The sequence below is a fragment of the Parasteatoda tepidariorum genome, chromosome 7 (assembly GCF_982258835.1).
Source record: "Parasteatoda tepidariorum strain Cologne lab strain chromosome 7, Ptep-v5.0, whole genome shotgun sequence".
Lineage (NCBI taxonomy): Eukaryota > Metazoa > Arthropoda > Arachnida > Araneae > Theridiidae > Parasteatoda > Parasteatoda tepidariorum.
Window position 1 is genome coordinate 113148769 of NC_141761.1, and position 18458 is coordinate 113167226.

Below are 18458 nucleotides of genomic sequence, written 5' to 3' on the forward strand. Positions count from 1 at the left end.
CCAAATAGCAGAGAATTTTAGATTTAATTATCTTGCAGAATTTTTTTTTATGCACATCAGTGAAGGTATAAAATTAGTGATTTAAATCATTATTTTAAAAAAAAGTGTTTTTAAAGAGAATTGGAGTAGAAAGTTTAAGTAGTAATAAAATATTTTTTTAAAATTTAAACCAGTTTATAATTTTTTTCTTCACATTTTAATACTAATAAAAAGGAAACTGTATTTTTAGTACATTTACTGTCCGGATTAATGGTGTGAATGAAAGTACAATTTTGATGTGATTTGAAAAATATTAGTTGAATTTTTGAAAAATTTATGAAAGTTGAAAAAACATACTTTTTATAAGATTTAGAGTAGCGAAAACTGCATCATTTGAAACAGATATGACGTAAAAGTAATAATTAATTTTGTCTTTATTGTAATAAGGGCGTCAATAGTAAACATTTATTACATTTATGCTTATTATGTATAAAATATTCTTCCTAAAATTATACAACTAAACATACTTTTGATCAAACTTTAAGAATACTTGATTCTCAATAATTAAATTAGAAAAAAAAAAATCATAAAAAATTATCCAAATCCTTTGTAATTTTTTTTTTTGTATTATGATTAATATACATATAGATCTTTATTTTAATAGTGATGTAAATTTTTTGTTTTTAAGAAACATAAACAATAATCACAAGTGCAGAACTAATAAAAATTGTTTTCAGAATGATACTAAAAGAATAATATATTTAATCATTATATCAAGAAACTGAGATAATTCAAAGATGAAAATTTTATTTAAAATCTTTAATATACGAAAGCTAGACATTGTTTTTTGATTTTGATTCAGACAAACTAAAATATAAATTTGAAAAAAGATAACGATGTGCAATTCTACATAAATAATCCTATAAGTACAGGATAAGAGAATAAAAACCAAGAATACAGAATAAAACCTAAAAGTAATAAATTAATAACTTAAGCCATGTTTCTGGCCAAAGTCACAGCAACAAATGTACCTACACACATGACAAAATTTTGCTACCTATTTATTTTTTACTGTGAAGAAATTAGTCAGAAAATTCTTTCACAGACTATATATTTATTTACAACAAATATTTAAGAGTAATAACAATCAAAATAAATGAATGAAAATTTTGTAGTCGATGTAATATTAGAGGAATAAAAAAAGCAATTTATCACAATTCAGAGCTCAATAATATAGTAAAAAATCAGGGTTGGCAAGGTTTAGGACAGAATGGATTAATCCACGGTTTAAACCGTCCTGTCCAAAACCCCTTTGTCCAAAACTGTCCAAAACCCTTTTACTCAAATTATGTCACAATTTTATCTGAATCTATTTTAAGAGGTAAAATAAACATAGAACTAATAACATATTGATAATTAAATATACCAGAGAATATTTGTTTTTGAAAGTATAATGTTTTATTAATATTGTTTGACTCTTCAATTTAAACAAAGGAAGATTAATCAGTAATCAAGTTCAATTGGTCCTATCATTCAATAGTATATAACTGAAGTTTGGCCTTGCCATACAGGTTAAAATATTAGGGACTAAGTGCTTGGTTCGTCATAAACAGGTTTATTTTTCTATAGTACTATTCAAGAATACTTTTATTTCATTCATGTTCAATTCTTTTAGCAAAGTGGTGATACATCACCAGTGTCAGTAACTGAAATTGATGTTATGCCCTTCAAAACTGTTAATACATTTTTCAGTTATTTTGTATTTACAATTTAAACTAATATATTTATATTTAAAAAAAACATTTTTTTTTTAAAAAAATAGATGTCTTTTTTATTATTCTGTGATGCAGAAATTATAACATTTTTTAAGAAAAATATTGTGAAAAATAAAAGGTTAATTTTTGAACAAATTTGGTATTTTTTTTAAGAAAAATTATTATTTTTTAATATTGCCATATTTATTCTTATGCAAAAATATTATTTATCAGTATTAAAAGCATATTTATATTTAAAGGATAAGTTATTCACTTTTGTTGTTCAATGAATTGTTGAGCTTCAAAAATTATAAACCTTTTCCTATTATATATAATATTATTTTCTTTTAATAAGTTATAGTAAATTGTATAAAAAATTTCAAATATTTAATGATACATGTAATTATTATGTGCACAATGGTTACACCTATAGAATTTTTACCTTTTACCAAAGTTCAAGGTTTTGGACACTTTAAGACAGTTTAACCCAGTTTAGGACAGTTTTACCCAGTTTAGGACAGTTTTACCCAGTTTAAGACAGTAAAACCCACGTGTCCTGTCCAAAACCAGTTTAGGACGTCCAAAACCCCAACCCTGTAAAAAATATTTAATTAATATTCAACAAGTTATAGTTTTTTAAACAAAGGAAAAAACTTCATTTTTAATAGTATAAACAATCAGAATTCCTTAAGCAGGGTTGCCACGCAAATCTGGGAAAAAATTCCCTGTGTTTTCCCTTTACATATTATACACAATATATTAAGAGGAAACACAATTACAGTGCTCCTGTATGCTATATTGGCCTAACTATAGTAGTTTTAATTGCTGGAAAAATTTAAAGAAAAAAAAGAACGACCAAACATACTTAAAAAATGTTATAGTAAACGAAATAGTTTGGCATAGCTGAAATATCATCCTTAAATATATCATGGATTACACTTTGAGTGGTCGCCATTTCTTAAAATATAGAAATAAGAAACAAAATTCCCTGTATCTTCTAAGTTTGTAAAGAAAAAATATCCAAATTCCCTGTATTTTTCCTGTTATGTTAGGTGATTCTTAAATTCCCTGTTTTTTCCAGGTTTTCTCTATTCTCCCCGTGGAGTGGGCATTTAGATGGGTTACTTCGAATTTAATTATCTAATACCTGTGAAACAGGGTTGGAGTTTTTGCCGGCAAAAAGGGGTTTTTGCCAGGACAGTGGCAAAAACCTGGTAAAAACCGGCAAAAACTGGTAAAAACCGGCAAAAACCAAATTATCTAAATTGCTGATTAAATATTATTACAAAATACTTGAAACAAATTTAAATCAATCATAAGGAATAATAATTTTGATACATTACATGAAAAAATTATTTTTAACATATTAATAATTAATATAATGGTAATAATTTTTAAAAGATTGAAAGTTTGTGATCTCTTTTCATTTTAGAATCCTAAAATAAATGTTTTTTTACAAATAAATAAATATTATTATTTGTATAATATTATTATTTATTATAAAAAATTATTATTTGTACAATAATTAACTACATATATTGATAGATATTTTATGCTTTAAATTATAGTTATATTAATTTAAAATAAGCTCATTTCACTGGAAAAAAAAGAATAATCACAAATTTTCCAATCAATAATGTTTTAAACTACTAAAATGATATATTATTACATTATCATTTAATTATGGAATAATAATTTTGTTAATTTTTTTGTAATTATTTATATTTATAGTATATATTTCAATTTTAGGAATAATGTTGAATCAAAAATGTGTTTTTGTCCTCTCATCTTGGAAAATATAGGTTTTTGCCACTTTTTGCCAATTTGCTTGGCAAAAACCTGTTTTTGCCAGGACGGTTTTTACCGGTATTTACCATGGTTTTTTCCACCGGCGGCAAAATCTTGCCAACCCTGCTGTGAAATAGGGATAAATATCTAAACTAACCAAAAAAAAGGTGCTAAAACTAAGGTTTTATTTCCAAATTGAAAACATAAAATGAACCAGACAATAAGATGAAACTAAGAAAAAAAAGAAAGAAAAAGGGATGGATGCGGTTAGCAGAAAATTACTTTATAACGTTTTTGAATTTTTGGGATGGAAAGAAAACCGTGTTCAGATAGACACTCAACAAATGTGATGACAGGAAATTTTGAGCAGGTCATACGTATGCCGTTGAAGATTGCCAACAGATATTCAATATATATAATATATATATATAATACATATATTGAATATCTGTTGGCTAATAGATTAGGAACAATTAATTATTTCAATCAATTATTTGCCAATAGATTGTGAATTAGCAAAGACAGATTATTCACAAAGATTTGGGTAAGTGCAAAATCAGTTTAAATTTTGTGCTATACTCATTGAAAATACATGGATTTGATTTGTTTCCAAAAGAGGCTAACAGAAGCTCATTCCAGCCGCTTTATCAACAATGTCAAAAGTGCACTTTGAGGGTGAAAAAAGGTATTATGTTATCATGGTTTATCTATGCTTCCCCGCAGCGAATTTTTAAGGCTTTATTCAGAGAAATTTTTTTTATAAATTACCATCTCATACCTGTAAACATTCGAGAATTAAAATAACGGAGATTTGACTAGCGACGTTTTTCGGGCAATGCATACAGATTGACTATATCACGCATAAACAGGTAAGTCAAAAAGAGAAACGCAAAATTGAAAATATCATAAGCACTTACAAATGCTATAAAAAATACGTACATTAATCTTAGTCTAATGAAGTTTTTTAAAACCATTAATCATAATTGCTCAAACTATATCATTTCCGGATTTAATTTTTGGGAACATTTTTCATTAAAGACCGCTCCCATGATCAGAGCAGTTCAAAGGCTAATTATGTTCCACGAAAAAATATGTAAAAAGGCATTCTAGGAGATTTACTGCATACTCTTTCGTCATTGAAGAAAAAGTTGTTATTGCATTATTTTTATTAGAAGCAGCAAACAAAACCAGATGCTTCTTCCCTGCCAAATGTTGTTGCATGTCTCTTTTTTTGTGAAGCTAAGATCACAATAACAAAGTGTGTAAAAAACATGATTTACCTCTCGTTGAGATTTTTTTTAAGCAGGCGAATTCAGTCAAATACTTTTGAAGATATCGTAACTTTATCGATCTTCGAAACTTAAGACTTGGTGTTGAAAACAAAATTATTTTCCTGTTTTGATGATCAGTAAAAATACAATGTAAACAAAGTTATAGCCAGATTCCTGTAAGTACATAACATGTTATTGGAGAAAAATGATTCACTGAACAAACACCAACTTTCTCCTTAAATTCGGTTTGGTTAGTGCAGCATTGCAAGAACTAGTCAACTGACCATAGTGATATCTGTTGAGGAATAAAAGAAGTATTTTGCCATTAACAGATATTTTATCTATAACTTTTTTCTCATTCCCTCAAAAAATATGGAGAAATTCAAGAATATACGGGTAAATGGAAGATAGTTGTAAAATACGGGAATCTTTGTTTAAAAAAAAACAAAACAGGAGACTTGACAGATATGACAATTAGTGAAAATGATCAACTAAAAAAATACATACCAAACATATTTGTAGGAGCAAAATGCTATCAAATCAAACATTCGAATAGAAGATGAAGCACTTGACAAATAAAGAGCAATAAATAAAACACCAATTTCTAAGACAGACCATCCTAATGCAGAACTAGCTTGCATTCCTAACTGCTCAGGGCTGAATCTAAAAAATTACATATTATATGTATATATATATATATATATATATATATACACACACACATGCATATCACATTTTTTTATCTTAGAGGATCACAAAATAAGATTTAACAAAATTTGTACAGACTTAAATAAACAAATCTATGAATTTAATAGTAATTTATATGCATAAAATTTTTTTTAAATTAAAATGAATCTTTTATTATTTTTATTACATAAAATTTTCATAATAATATTATTGTAAATGGAGCTCGATATATGCCTTAAAAAGCGTTAGATAAATTAATTTAATAATGAATCATACATAATTACTTCAAGATTAATCTGAATAAGGTTTAATTTTCCATTTCTTTTACCTACATACATTAATTCTTAATAAATAACATTTAATTTTGATGATAATTTTTTTAGTTTGGGAGAAATTTCAGACAAAAATATTTTGCCATGGTAAGGAAATATTTCTGTTCCTCCAAAAACTTGTAATTATGTTTCTTGATAATTTGTTGAGTTTGTATCATGAGCTTTTACTACAGGCTGAACATAAAGAATAGATTCTCTGATTTTTCTATTTCTTCTGATTTTTGTCACTGATAGCATAATTTTTATTGCTACTAATTTATACTGCTAATTTAGCTCTGGCTTCCCCATGAAAAGTGCACAGATTTTCATCTTATATGATATGCTTTAAAGATTTAGACAATATTAAGCTCTTTGGACAATGTTAAGCTCGTTAAATTTGTTTTAGAACTCACCGTTGCTAAGTATGCGCCATATATAATTTTCATTCATAGGGCCAAAAATTTTCCTCAAAATTTATCTTTCATAGATCAGCAGTTTAATCTTATTCTTAGTAAGCTTCCAATATTCATACAGAACTAGTAGTGATTTAAGGTTTTATATATATTGATCTTTGCTCATTTGAGAAATTTGGATGTTAGTATTTTCTTAAAACTATAAAAAATTCTGTTTGACATCATAAGACGATTACTGTTGCTATGTCATTATTTTTGTTAATTAATGCTATAAGGTCTTTAAATTAAGTAACTCTATTAAAGCTGTACTCTATTAACTGTAATAATCTACTTCAAGAAACTTAGGATTGATCTTTTTTTAATTACAAAATAAATAAATAAATACAAGAAGAATAAGTTAATAAAATTTAGTATGTGTAAGGCTTCAGATAGATAGCTTTTAGAGATAAAATGAACACACATTTCATTTTTGATTATTTATTTTTTTGCTGCTGTTATATCAGACATGTGAAAAGTAATTATAAGAGTAACAGGTACCATTTACATGAGACATTAACTGTCAGTTAATATAAATAGATGCCAAATGATTAAACATCATTTCAGATTGAAGATTAATATTTTGATTTAGCAATATTTTTCTAATAAATGTTTAATTACTATTTTTTTTAAAAATATTTTTTTTAAATTATTTAATAAAATTATTAACTTTAAATGCATTAATGAGACAAAAAAAACTTCTACCAGATATCTATTTATTGATATAAATAAACCCAAACAGAACAATAGTGTTCGATGGTCAGAATTCTTTTCAGGATTGGTACCAATTTTACTTTTAAAAAAATATTGAACTTAAAGATACTTTAAACCCAAATCAAGTACTTTTCTTATGGATCTTTGATTAAAATTCTTTGACAGTTTAATGATTTTTTTCATGTTGACAAAATTCGTTGAACTTTTCCCAATTCAGTGATCACCCTGTAGAAATATTCAACTAATATTTAAAATAATAGCTCCTAACTCTACATGTCACATGGAATGTAATATTATTTTCTAAATGTAAACCAATATAACCAATTCGTAAAACCACTGTATTAAAGTGCAAAATATGAACAATGAATATATAAAAATATAGAAATAGACATTTTCATCACTTCTTAATTCCATAAACTATATATATATAAAATGAGATTACCTATAATAGGTAAGTGGACACCATAAAATAAATTAAATTTTTTTAAAGAATTTTTTCAAAGTTTTAAAAATTGAAAATCCTTGAAATCAAGTTACATGTTTTTTGTAAAACACCCCATTGACTCAACTGCAATAACATAGCTAGCATGAAAGCTTTTAGTCTTCTAAAGGCAAGTTTTGCCTTGGTTTTTGTCTTGGGAGTTTTCTTTTTTAGTAGGATTCAAGATTACAAGGTTATAAAGAATAATATTATTGCATTGAATATATCCATGTATACAATCGATCAACCAATAGTGATAAAATTTAAAACTATAAAATAAAAAATGACGACATAAAGTGCTGAATATTTTATTTTATAACCGTCGCTGAACAGCTGACCCAATTTTTGGGTTTCTAACTACTAATGTTCAACTCCGTAGCGTTGTAATTTTGAACCCAGTCCAGAAGACAAGGGAATTTCTGGATCAAGTATCGGGAGAAATTTGCCTTCGTGGAGGACTTATTGATGGAACTAATCCACATCTGTGTTACATAGTGGAAAAACACAAAAACCTGACAAGGTCAGTCTGACGACAAGGGGGCTCTAACCCATGATCTGTCTACCACTCAGGCTATTTTATGTCAGCACTGCGGTCAATGCAAGCCGGAAACGGAATTTGTATCAACCAGCCCTCGTTAGGATTCGAACACAGTTCATCTCATTGGAAGGCGTACGCTTTACCCCCTAAGCCATCAGGGCTTTCAATCACCTCTTGCTTAGTCTTTTTTTAAGCTGCCTAATTTAGAACATTACAACGACAACAATAAGAACCTTTAAAACATTAAGAACTGAAGAAAGAAGTTGAGTTTAAATCTGTGGTTTTTTGAAAACAAGTAAAATGACATTTCCAAATTTACAAGAAAAATCTTCTTTGAAAATTTTGAATTCCTATCTTTTTGAAAGCATTATTTTTCTGGTAGCTCTTAGCCCCGAGTCTGTTGATTTGGCAGTAAAAAATACAAGTTAACTATAACTTTTCAAAAAACATTTTTTCTAAAGTATATAATGAGTATTTTTTTTTTCAAAAAATATATAAAAAAAAATTTTTTTTAACAAATAGATGATGAATCTACTTCGACAATTAAGAATTTTAAGTTTACAAGAAAAATCACATTTGAAAGTTTTAAATTCCTATTTTTTTGCAAGCATTATTTTTCTGGTAGCTATTAGCTCCTAGTCTGTTGATTTTTCAGTAAAAAATACAAGATATGATTAATTAATAATTAGCTATAACTCGAAAAAAATATTTTTTCAAAAATATATAAGTAATATTAATTTTTTTAAAAAAATATTTAAATAAAATTTTATTTTACAAATAGATGAATACCTATTTTGAGATCCAAGTATGTATCCAGCAGTTAAAATATAGGTTACAAAAGCCATTGCTAAAACACAAAATAAAAATATTAAATAAATAGAGAATAGATAGTACATAAATAAATAGTTAATAGACACAACTAACTTGGAATATACAAATCAGGAGCATTGACATCATATCTTGGAGCTACAGGTTCATTTTGGTTATTAAAGTGAACAGCCCATTCCTAAAACATAATATTGAATTCAACATTAAAATAAAACTTTAAATAATTCATTTTTAAATAACTATTGCTAAATTAAAAAAATCTTGTTCATCAAGGAAACATGAGTGCCACTAAAAAAAATTCAAGACTGAACTTGTTTTTTGACCAATTAATGCAGTCTAGCATTGTTTACCAGAATTTTCAGAAATTTATAGCTCACTGACACCAAAATTTACCTTTATTACCAAAACTTACCTTTCGTTATTAAATCATTCATTTGGTTATTTTTTCTAATTTTTTTTCTTTATTTTATTAATTTATTTTTGACACAAAACAAAGCAAAAATAACATCTGGAAACATTGAAAACTTAAGACAACCATACCTTGATTTAATTTTATTGCAATAAATATCTACATTTCAATTTTTAAGATTCTACATCTTTTTTTAAGTTTTTAGCCACCAACAAGTTTTTTATACTATATCAGTTAACATTTTAAAATTTGTTTTTATTTTTATTTATGTAAAATAGTGATGATCAAAAACGTGAATTCGGGTAGTATCTTTGGCTTACAAGCTCCAATTAGCTAAGCTATATTCCAACCATAAATGGCTAGCAAGAGATTTGATTTTAAACAATCTATTTTGAGCCTTTTATCTCGTTGTTGACGCTGAGAATTCTATTGTAATAAGAAAATATCAAATGAAAGCTTCAAATAAGGCTAATCAATCGGTATACAGCGCTTCATTTCCATTTCATACTTCTTGCTTTATCAAATCATATATTTCACATTTGTTCACTAGGTAGGTAAAAATGTGTTTCCCTTTAAGGTTTTTATTACCAATGGCTCAATTCTGAATTTGTCTTCTTCAGAGTTTGACATTATCATATAATTAGTTTTTTCGTCATTAATACTCAGGCTTATTTCATTTGCAATAAAGATTAACTCTTTGTTACTTATATTAACTATTGTCTTTCTTACTATGTCAAATTAACCTACATATGTTGAAATTTGTACTAGTTTTTGCACTAATTCTGCAAAGACTTAACCCATTTAATCAATAGATATAATTGCAAGGTAATATTCAACAGCGTAGCTGATAGTAAATCACCAGGGGTCGACTGATACATTAGTTCAGCATTAAAGTTAAAGGTTTTTTTCTCTCCTGAAACCTTAAATAACACTTAGTCTAAAAAATTACCTACAATTTTATAAATATATAAACAAGTAAGTACAGTAGGGAACCGATTATCCGGAACGATCGGGACCATCGCTATTCCGGATAACTGATTTTTCCGGTTTTCTGAATCGCTACAAAAAGCAGTTTTTTTATTGTTAAACCTAACTAAAAAAAAAATTTTTTGGAAATAATCTTAAAAAGAAGAAAAAACGATGAAGTAATACACTAATGATTATTTCCAAAATGATGGTAAGGTAAACATCTTTCAAAAAAGAAAGAAAAATCCTAAAATCTTATGAGGAAAAAAAAATAATTTTTTTTTCAAAAATGGAGGGAAAATTATCGAATTTCGTTCTGGTTTTTTGGTTTTCCGGTTTTCTGATTTCCGGATAACGGGTTCTGTACTGTATAACACAATAAAATATTTCATATTGGCTTAGCTTGCAGCATCATTGTAAATGGATAAAAAAGTTTTTGTAAATTCAAGGGTCAATTTATACTTTAAAACTTACTTTATGGGTAAATGGGAAAAACAGTAATCCAAGTTTCTTCATAACATATTTTGTATCCACAGCAAAGTAGTATTTCACTTTTGAAATAGACACATATTTTTCCAGCTACAATAACATTTAACACATTAATTATAAATATAAAAGAAATTTAGATTAAAATAATAAATCCACAAAAATTATCAAAATCTAAGTTAATAAAGGTATACAGGATAAATTATTAATATTTTGCACATCTTACAAACTATTGACAAAAAAAAAGATTCCTTTAAGTTGCTTCCAATTTTTTTTTTGAATAACTGACGCACAAACACAATTTTTTGGTTATAAATTGCTACACAGAAATGTTTTGAAGTTTTCAATTTCTGATAAATCAACGCTCATAAATTGGGTTTTGTGAAACGTAGTTTGGAGTTTATAATATAATCATGTTAGTATTATCATATTTTTATATTAATAATAATATAAAAATACAACTATGATATTTTCATAATATCATAGTTATGTTTATAATAATAGACACAGTAAGCTAGAATTTTCACTTTATTCAGAAAAATATATAAAATGTTAATATAAAGCTTGCTTTTACCATGTTATTCTACTTATCCTTTATAATTTATGTATCCACAAATCTTAAATAAAGCTGTGCAAAAAATGAAGGTTTCATTCCGTAAAACACATTTCTCCTAGGATGATCACAAACACACAGGAAAATTTTTTTCAATGATTTTTCCCTGATTTTTGTAACCGGTAGACTTAATTTTATGGTTATGCCTTATTCTTGTACAAAAAATGTATCAAAAAACACTTACACTTGCATTTAAAATTAAATATAAATTTAAAAAAAAATTAAGAATGATTTTTTGGAAAAATATTGACCTTTTGGGTATTTTCAACTTAAATTTCTCCATTTCCCTTCAGTTTTGGGGTATTTTAATTCAAATTTCCTGATTTTTCAAGACTGCTAAAATTCCCTGTTCTTTGATTAATCCATTTTCACAATAAAAAGGCTTGTTATTCTAGATAAACATTCCCTTAAAAAATATAGTTTTTTAGAACAAGTTTGAATAATACATGGATAGCTGATTTTTGCTGCGGGAAATGCTTCAAGTTCAGAAAAAGATGAAATTAATGTTCAAAAAGCTGAATATGTATTTTTTTCTTTTCTAACTGCAGGCACTGAATTTTTGTTCTTCATCTCGGAAAATGGCGGAAGTGTTGCTCATTGGGCATCTGTGAACGTAAGTCACGGATGTGAGCAACATTACCCATGCCACAGATAACCGCTTATATGGTGGGCCACATTCACACAATAGAGAACAACACCCAAAGAGAAACATCCATGCCCTGAGCGGGATTCAACCCCGCAACCATTGACTTCACAGTCAGGCATGCTGACAGCTGGGTCACTTGGCTCTGGCTAAAGCTGAATATGTGACTCGGCTTCTACACTAAGCGTGTAATACTCATGCTTGTTATAGAACATAATGCGACAGAAAATAAAATTACCTTTTCTTCCACAATCTGTTTACCTTGATCGGCTATAGTCTGACCATATTGCATTGCCATGGTAGCCATTGGATCTGATAGAAGTTGCTGACCAGGAAATGCTGGCTGAGGAGGATAACTTGAATCCCAACCACCAGATCCCATACCTAGATATAACAATGTCTGTTCACTATTTACACACATTTAAAACAATTTATAATTTTTTTTTCACTGACAGAATTTGCACACTAATGAAATATAATTATTTAAGTCTTTAAAGGGTGTGTAGCTTAATCTTTCATTAAAAAATAAGCACCTTTTAAGTACTTTTTAAGCACTATGTATATTAACAAAATGCAAAATAATTTTAAAAGACTTTACATGATCATGATAAAATAACTAGCTGCTGAGAGAGTCTAAAATGAAGTCTGTAATTGAGAATCTCATGCAAAATGCAGCAGAGTTGCACATGATAGTGCAAGAATAATTCCCACTGAATCGAGCTCAGTATACGCACACACAGACCAGCAAATATTTCATCAAACATGTAAAATGATTGGTGCTTTCATAAGCTACAGAATGTCGTTATGCCGAAATAGATTGTGGTTGAATGAATTGAGAAAACGTTGAATAGAACTACTCTTTTGCATAATACGTGGCAAAAATCGACAAGGTAAAGAAGAAAAATATATCATTTCCGAAAAGAGAAAATTAAGCACTTTTTAAAAACACCCAATAAAAAAACGCACTTTTAAGGGCTTTTAAAAAATAAAATTCGGAAATGAGAACTTTTTAAAAAAGCTAAGCACCCTGCTTTATATATGAATTTGAAACTATACTATTACAGTTATAGCACAAGTTAGCCTATTTTTTTCAATAATGCAATATTTATTTATCTTATTCTTAAATGTCAATGCAATTTTAGCTTTTAGAAGCAAGACATTTTTATGATTTTTATTTGGTAATTATTCTATGTTATTTGAATAACTTGAATTTTAGAACACTTTCCACGATAGTGAATAAATTTCCATGAGCGGTGTTCATGTACATTATGGATTTCTGCCCATCGGGCGTTAGGCAAATTCCATGCCAACCAACTTATATTGCAAGCCAATATCATCTGCAGATCTTCAAGTAATGCAATATATCTAAATTTTTGTTCAGTAAAATAATAGTTTTTGTCTTCTTATGCTCAGCAGAACTCAAAGCAATATCCACAATATATTAGTATTCATATGCTCCATATATAAATATGGAAAAAAGTATACACTTCTAATATTCATATAAGATATTTAATATAAAAACTTTTTCCAGAGAAAGGAAAGTTTATGATCGTTTGATCTGCTCTATGATGTCACAACTTGAAAATGAACACTTGTGAAACTTTAGTAACTTCAAGGTTATTATTGGGCTATAATTTTATTAGCTGTTATCTTGCTTTATTACACTAAAAGAAATTAAAATTTTTACAATATATGACTCCTTTTTTTAAAAAAGAAAAATACATGAATTTATAGAAACATCAAAACTAAATTCAAAATATTTAAAGATATAAAATATTCATAAATGATAAACATTCAGTGATTAGATATATATTTAATATATTTAAAGTAATTTATATAGAATTTTGAGATACAGTACCTGGATTCTGCGGATACGGTGGAACAAATCCCCCACTTGTATCATTAAACAACTGTGGTACTGGTGGATATTGGCCATACTGATAATCTGCAGGATTATTAGGTCTATACCCTTTTTGCCTCCTAGGACCACCTGAAATATTTTAAAGAAATTATAGTTTCAGAATGTGAATAAGATTTAATTTATAAACTAATTTATGATTAAGCCTTAGCTTAGGGTTGGTATAACTGATGGACTAGAATAGAAGGTGTTATCCTATTAAGTGGCATTAGCAAAAGATTAAACAATGTGTGTTTAAAAAGTACATCACCATGTAAAGGCTAGAATGTTACTTAATTTTTTCTAAAAGGTTGTTCACTCCTTTAAATGGTGAACCACATTTTAAATCATAATCCCTGCAAAAATAAATATTTTATTTCTAAAAACATATGAATTTAAAGAGTGAATATATAAGAAACAATCAAAGCTTTTAATAAGGACTGTAGCATAGCTACTAATACAACTATTCAATTCCCATTCACTACTATATGAGACATGCCAACTCTATTTTATCTCGAGGCACTTTTCAGTAGATGATGATTGACAATGTCGGTAGCCTCCACACACACATTGGTGACTCAAACATGATTTGAAAACGCCTAGTTCGATTTGAAAACGCCTAGTTCAATACATGGTAAACAGTGAACAATTGACTTGCTATTTGTGACTTGATTGCTCATAGGAACACAGGAGTGACCACACCCACAACCGTAATCTTAATACAGCTCCCCTACGATGGCAATGAAATAAGTAGAGGTATCTATTCATCGAATTCTATTATAGATAAAATTCTGGTGGGGCAGTAACGTAGCGTAGCAACCCCTACAACTAATAAATTTCCACTCACTAGTATATAAGACATGTTAACTCGATTCTATCTTGAGGCATCTTCTGATAGATGGCTGGTAACATTGTCGGCAGCCTAACACTTTCAAGGATTAACCCGTGCATCGATGAAAAGCAACAATGTAGTATGATACTCAGAATTACATAATTTTTCTCTTTTAGTTTCTAGTAAAGAAGAATTATTTTTCATCAATATTTGCACAGTGAAACTTCTGAGAAAGACCACCCCTATGTAGCAACCACTTTTGGGAAGCATGGAATTTTTTCCACAAACTTTATGTTGTAGGAAACTTTTAGAAAAGATTTTATCTCTCCAAATGCGGAAAAGGTCATATAAGGAAACAAAAAAATATCAAAACAAATAAGTAGATCAGGGTGTGTAGCCAAATAGTTCAACAAAAAATAGATACCTTTCAAGTACTTTTTAAGCACTCAAAAAATATTTTTAGTACTATATAAATAAACAAAATGCAAAATAATTTTCAAAGACTTTACATGATCATGATAAAATAACTAGTTTCTGACAAAGAACTTTTTTTCTTGATTATATTAGCCGTTATAAAATGATCATGAGATTTTTCCGTTCTACATCAGAGGGCGGAAAATGAAGCCTGAAATTGAGAATATCTTGCAAAATGCAGCAGAGTTGCACATGAAAGTGCAATAATCTCCCTGAACCCAGCTCAGTAGACGCACATGCAGATTCCCAAGTATTTCATCAAGCATGTAAAATGATTGGAGCTTTCATATGCTATGAACGAAATGGATCGTGGTCGAATGAATTGTGAAAATGTTGAATAGAACAATGTGAAAAGCACGCTTTTGCATAATATGTGGCGAAAATTCACATGGTAAAGAAATAATATCTCATTTTCAAAAAAGGGAAGTTAAGCACTTTTTAAAAACACCCAATGAAAAGAGCACCTTTAAAGCCTTTTTAAAAATGAAAATCAAAAATAAACTCCTTTAAGCACTTTTTAAAAATGCTACGCACCATGTAGATTAAAATGTATTCAAAATATTTGTGTGAGAGTCTTATTTAGAGAGTTCTTAATTAACGATATAACCTCATGTTGCAGTCAGAATGCATTAAAAATGATGCTATCAATGATTTACTTATTGTGTGGAAAATTAAGTTAGAAAAAAAAGTGTTTAGAAAAAACAAGCATGTGAAACAAAACCCTTAATATCTCTTAAAGCTAACAAATTTTTATGACATAAAATTAAATGCAAACTTAAACAAAAAACTTGATTGGTAAATTTATTACACATATCAGTTGGGATCATTTTTATAGACGTTAAATTTTATTCATAGATTCGTCTTTCCATGATGCCACTAGAAGTAGCATTTTCGCACCAAGAAAATGACATTGACTAAAAATAAAATTGTTTGCGAAAAATCATGTACCTTCGATCGCAATTTTGAAGTCAATGGAGGTAACCTCTAGAACGACCATTTTACTGTGGTACGAAGAGTGGTTGCTCCCGAGAAGTCTCACTGTTAGGACTGGGCGATACATTGATTCATAGGAAAACATCGACGCTGTGTAATCATTGGCAATCCGATGTTTAGATTGGGGTCTTTTACGAAGCATCGGAAATTCTGGTGTACGACTGGTGGGTACGATGTTTCCCGATGATGCAAAGAGCGATTCTTAAGGTTCAACATCGATGGTCGCAAGAGTGCACAAAGAGCATTCCCCCCGATCACGAGGTGACATCGATTGCCGTGACGATCTTTTCTTGTGTGTTTCTTCCTTCACGAATTATCAAATAGCAATGTGCTGATATGATGAATTCCGACGTACTAGGAGTGAAACTAACTCATCGCCAATGAAAGATGAAAAAGTGCTTTCTTCAATTCTTGCAAATTTAATTTCTCTAAGGATTATTTATGTTTTGCTATTTGACAATACTTTGAGATAATTTTTGTTTTGTTGAAGAAAAGATCGCTTTTCATCTGTTCCGATAAGACTTTTTCCTTATTTATTTTTTTACCTATTTATTTTTCTTTGTTAAATCTGAAGAATTGCATTCCTTCAATATGGATAAGATATTTTCCTTAATAATTTTGTATAAAGCTGCAATTCTGCATATTGACCACGTTTTCAATTATTAAAAAATTAATATTATTATTAGAAAATATAAAAAAATCTAATATTTTTGCAAAAAATTTTGGCAAACAAGTTTTTAAAACAAATTTCCGTTTTAAGACAGTCGTTTCGTTTTTATTTCTTTAGCATTTTCTTTTTCATCTTGATTGCTTTTCAATATTTCTCGACCTTCCTTATTTATAACGATTTTTAAAAGAGTGTGCAGTTAAATTTTATTTTCACAAAATATACTTTAGCAACATAATGCATTAGGTTAGCAATAATTCTGAAAATAAAATTTTGAATAATTGATTTTTACAATATTGAAGCCATATTAATTTCCATCGTATCCTTTTCCAGGAAATTTTATTTTTATACTAATTTTTCCTTATTTCCTCAAAAATATTGAAGGTTACCACCCTCAATAAATTCAATAAATTATTGAAGGATGTTCATCAAGAAATTCTGGAGAATGAAAGGCCAAGAGGTTATACGCATCGGTTGTTCTAAGTATTCTATCTTTCTCAATCCATCATTTTTTAAAAATATTTTTCTATTAAGTTTTTCATATTTCCGTTTATAAAGATTTTTAAATTGTTGGCTCAAAGCACATGTTAAATTTTATTTTATTTTCATAATTGTATCTATTTTATTTTTACAGTTGGTTGACACACTTTGCAGCAGGCTAATACTTTTCTTCTGATTTTTACGTATTAGGACTTAATCTTTAGTGGTTTGAGGGAGAGACCTCAAATATGCTAATTAGTTTAAGCAGACAATATTTTAAATTATGAAGTGAGGCATAAAAACGTACTTATCTGAATACATTTTTTGACGGATTATGATTCCTGACCCTCAAAATATTAGGCGTAGCTGTAATCTGAGAAATATAGATCTAATAGTTTGGTCAGGAGAGCGATCGAAAGTTAGGATCTCTTGATGTTAATGCTACTTTTTGGGTATTCCGTCACATCGCGAGAACTTTTTACTCGAATGGAAAAATTTTAGCACAAAATTATAAAATTCGTTCATTGAAAGATTATTTTATGCAAAAATGATTTTAATTCATTTTTTTTATTAGTAATAGCCAAAGAAGTATACAATTTTTGTAGAATATAATTTTTTATTTCAAAATAAAAAAGTTAAAAGAAATTAGTTGAATAGTTTCTGAAAAATAAATTTCAAAAAATCAGACTTTTTGAAATCCGATTACTAAGTCAAAAATAATTTTTTTTTCATGCACTACACTCTATCCTCAAATATTAATTGCTAAAATATTCATGTTAAGATAAATTTATTACAATATAAAAGCTGAAAAAAATGCACCAATTTCTCCTAATTTTATTTTACAGAAAAATTATTTCTTAATGTAATAATTTTTTAATGTGTTTTTGTCAAAGATACCTAACTATCGTTAAGAATGTTGAAAATTAACAATAATTTTTATTGGTCAAGGTTGAAATAATATTCTCTTTTTTTTTACCTTTCTTAATTCATCCTTAAAGATAATTTACTAATTTTTTTCAAAGCTGCATGTAAAATTTTAATTAATTATTCGTTTCACTAGTTAACTATATTTATTAAATACCCTCTTTCTTTCATTTAAAAACTTTTTTCCGATTTTTTTCAGCAAAATCTGAAGGTTGAAAAGATGTGTTTTGTTTAAATTGAAAAAGACAGAATTATTTTAATCCAAAAGAAGAAA

At 27.9% G+C, this 18458-nt stretch overlaps 1 protein-coding gene across 2 annotated transcripts in view; it reads right to left on the bottom strand.

Annotated features, from left to right (window-relative positions):
• Positions 1-18458, bottom strand: part of Yif1 (Yip1d-interacting factor 1) — a 30691-nt gene that overhangs the window by 5720 nt on the left and 6513 nt on the right. For both annotated transcript variants that reach the window (XM_016058561.4, XM_016058562.4), the window contains exons 3-8: positions 13776-13907; positions 12156-12301; positions 10650-10754; positions 8897-8978; positions 8762-8819; positions 5300-5455 (exon numbers count right to left, since the gene is read on the bottom strand). In XM_016058561.4, the coding sequence (XP_015914047.1) occupies positions 5300-5455; positions 8762-8819; positions 8897-8978; positions 10650-10754; positions 12156-12301; positions 13776-13907 (679 nt within the window). The remainder of the gene's footprint in view (positions 1-5299; positions 5456-8761; positions 8820-8896; positions 8979-10649; positions 10755-12155; positions 12302-13775; positions 13908-18458) is intronic.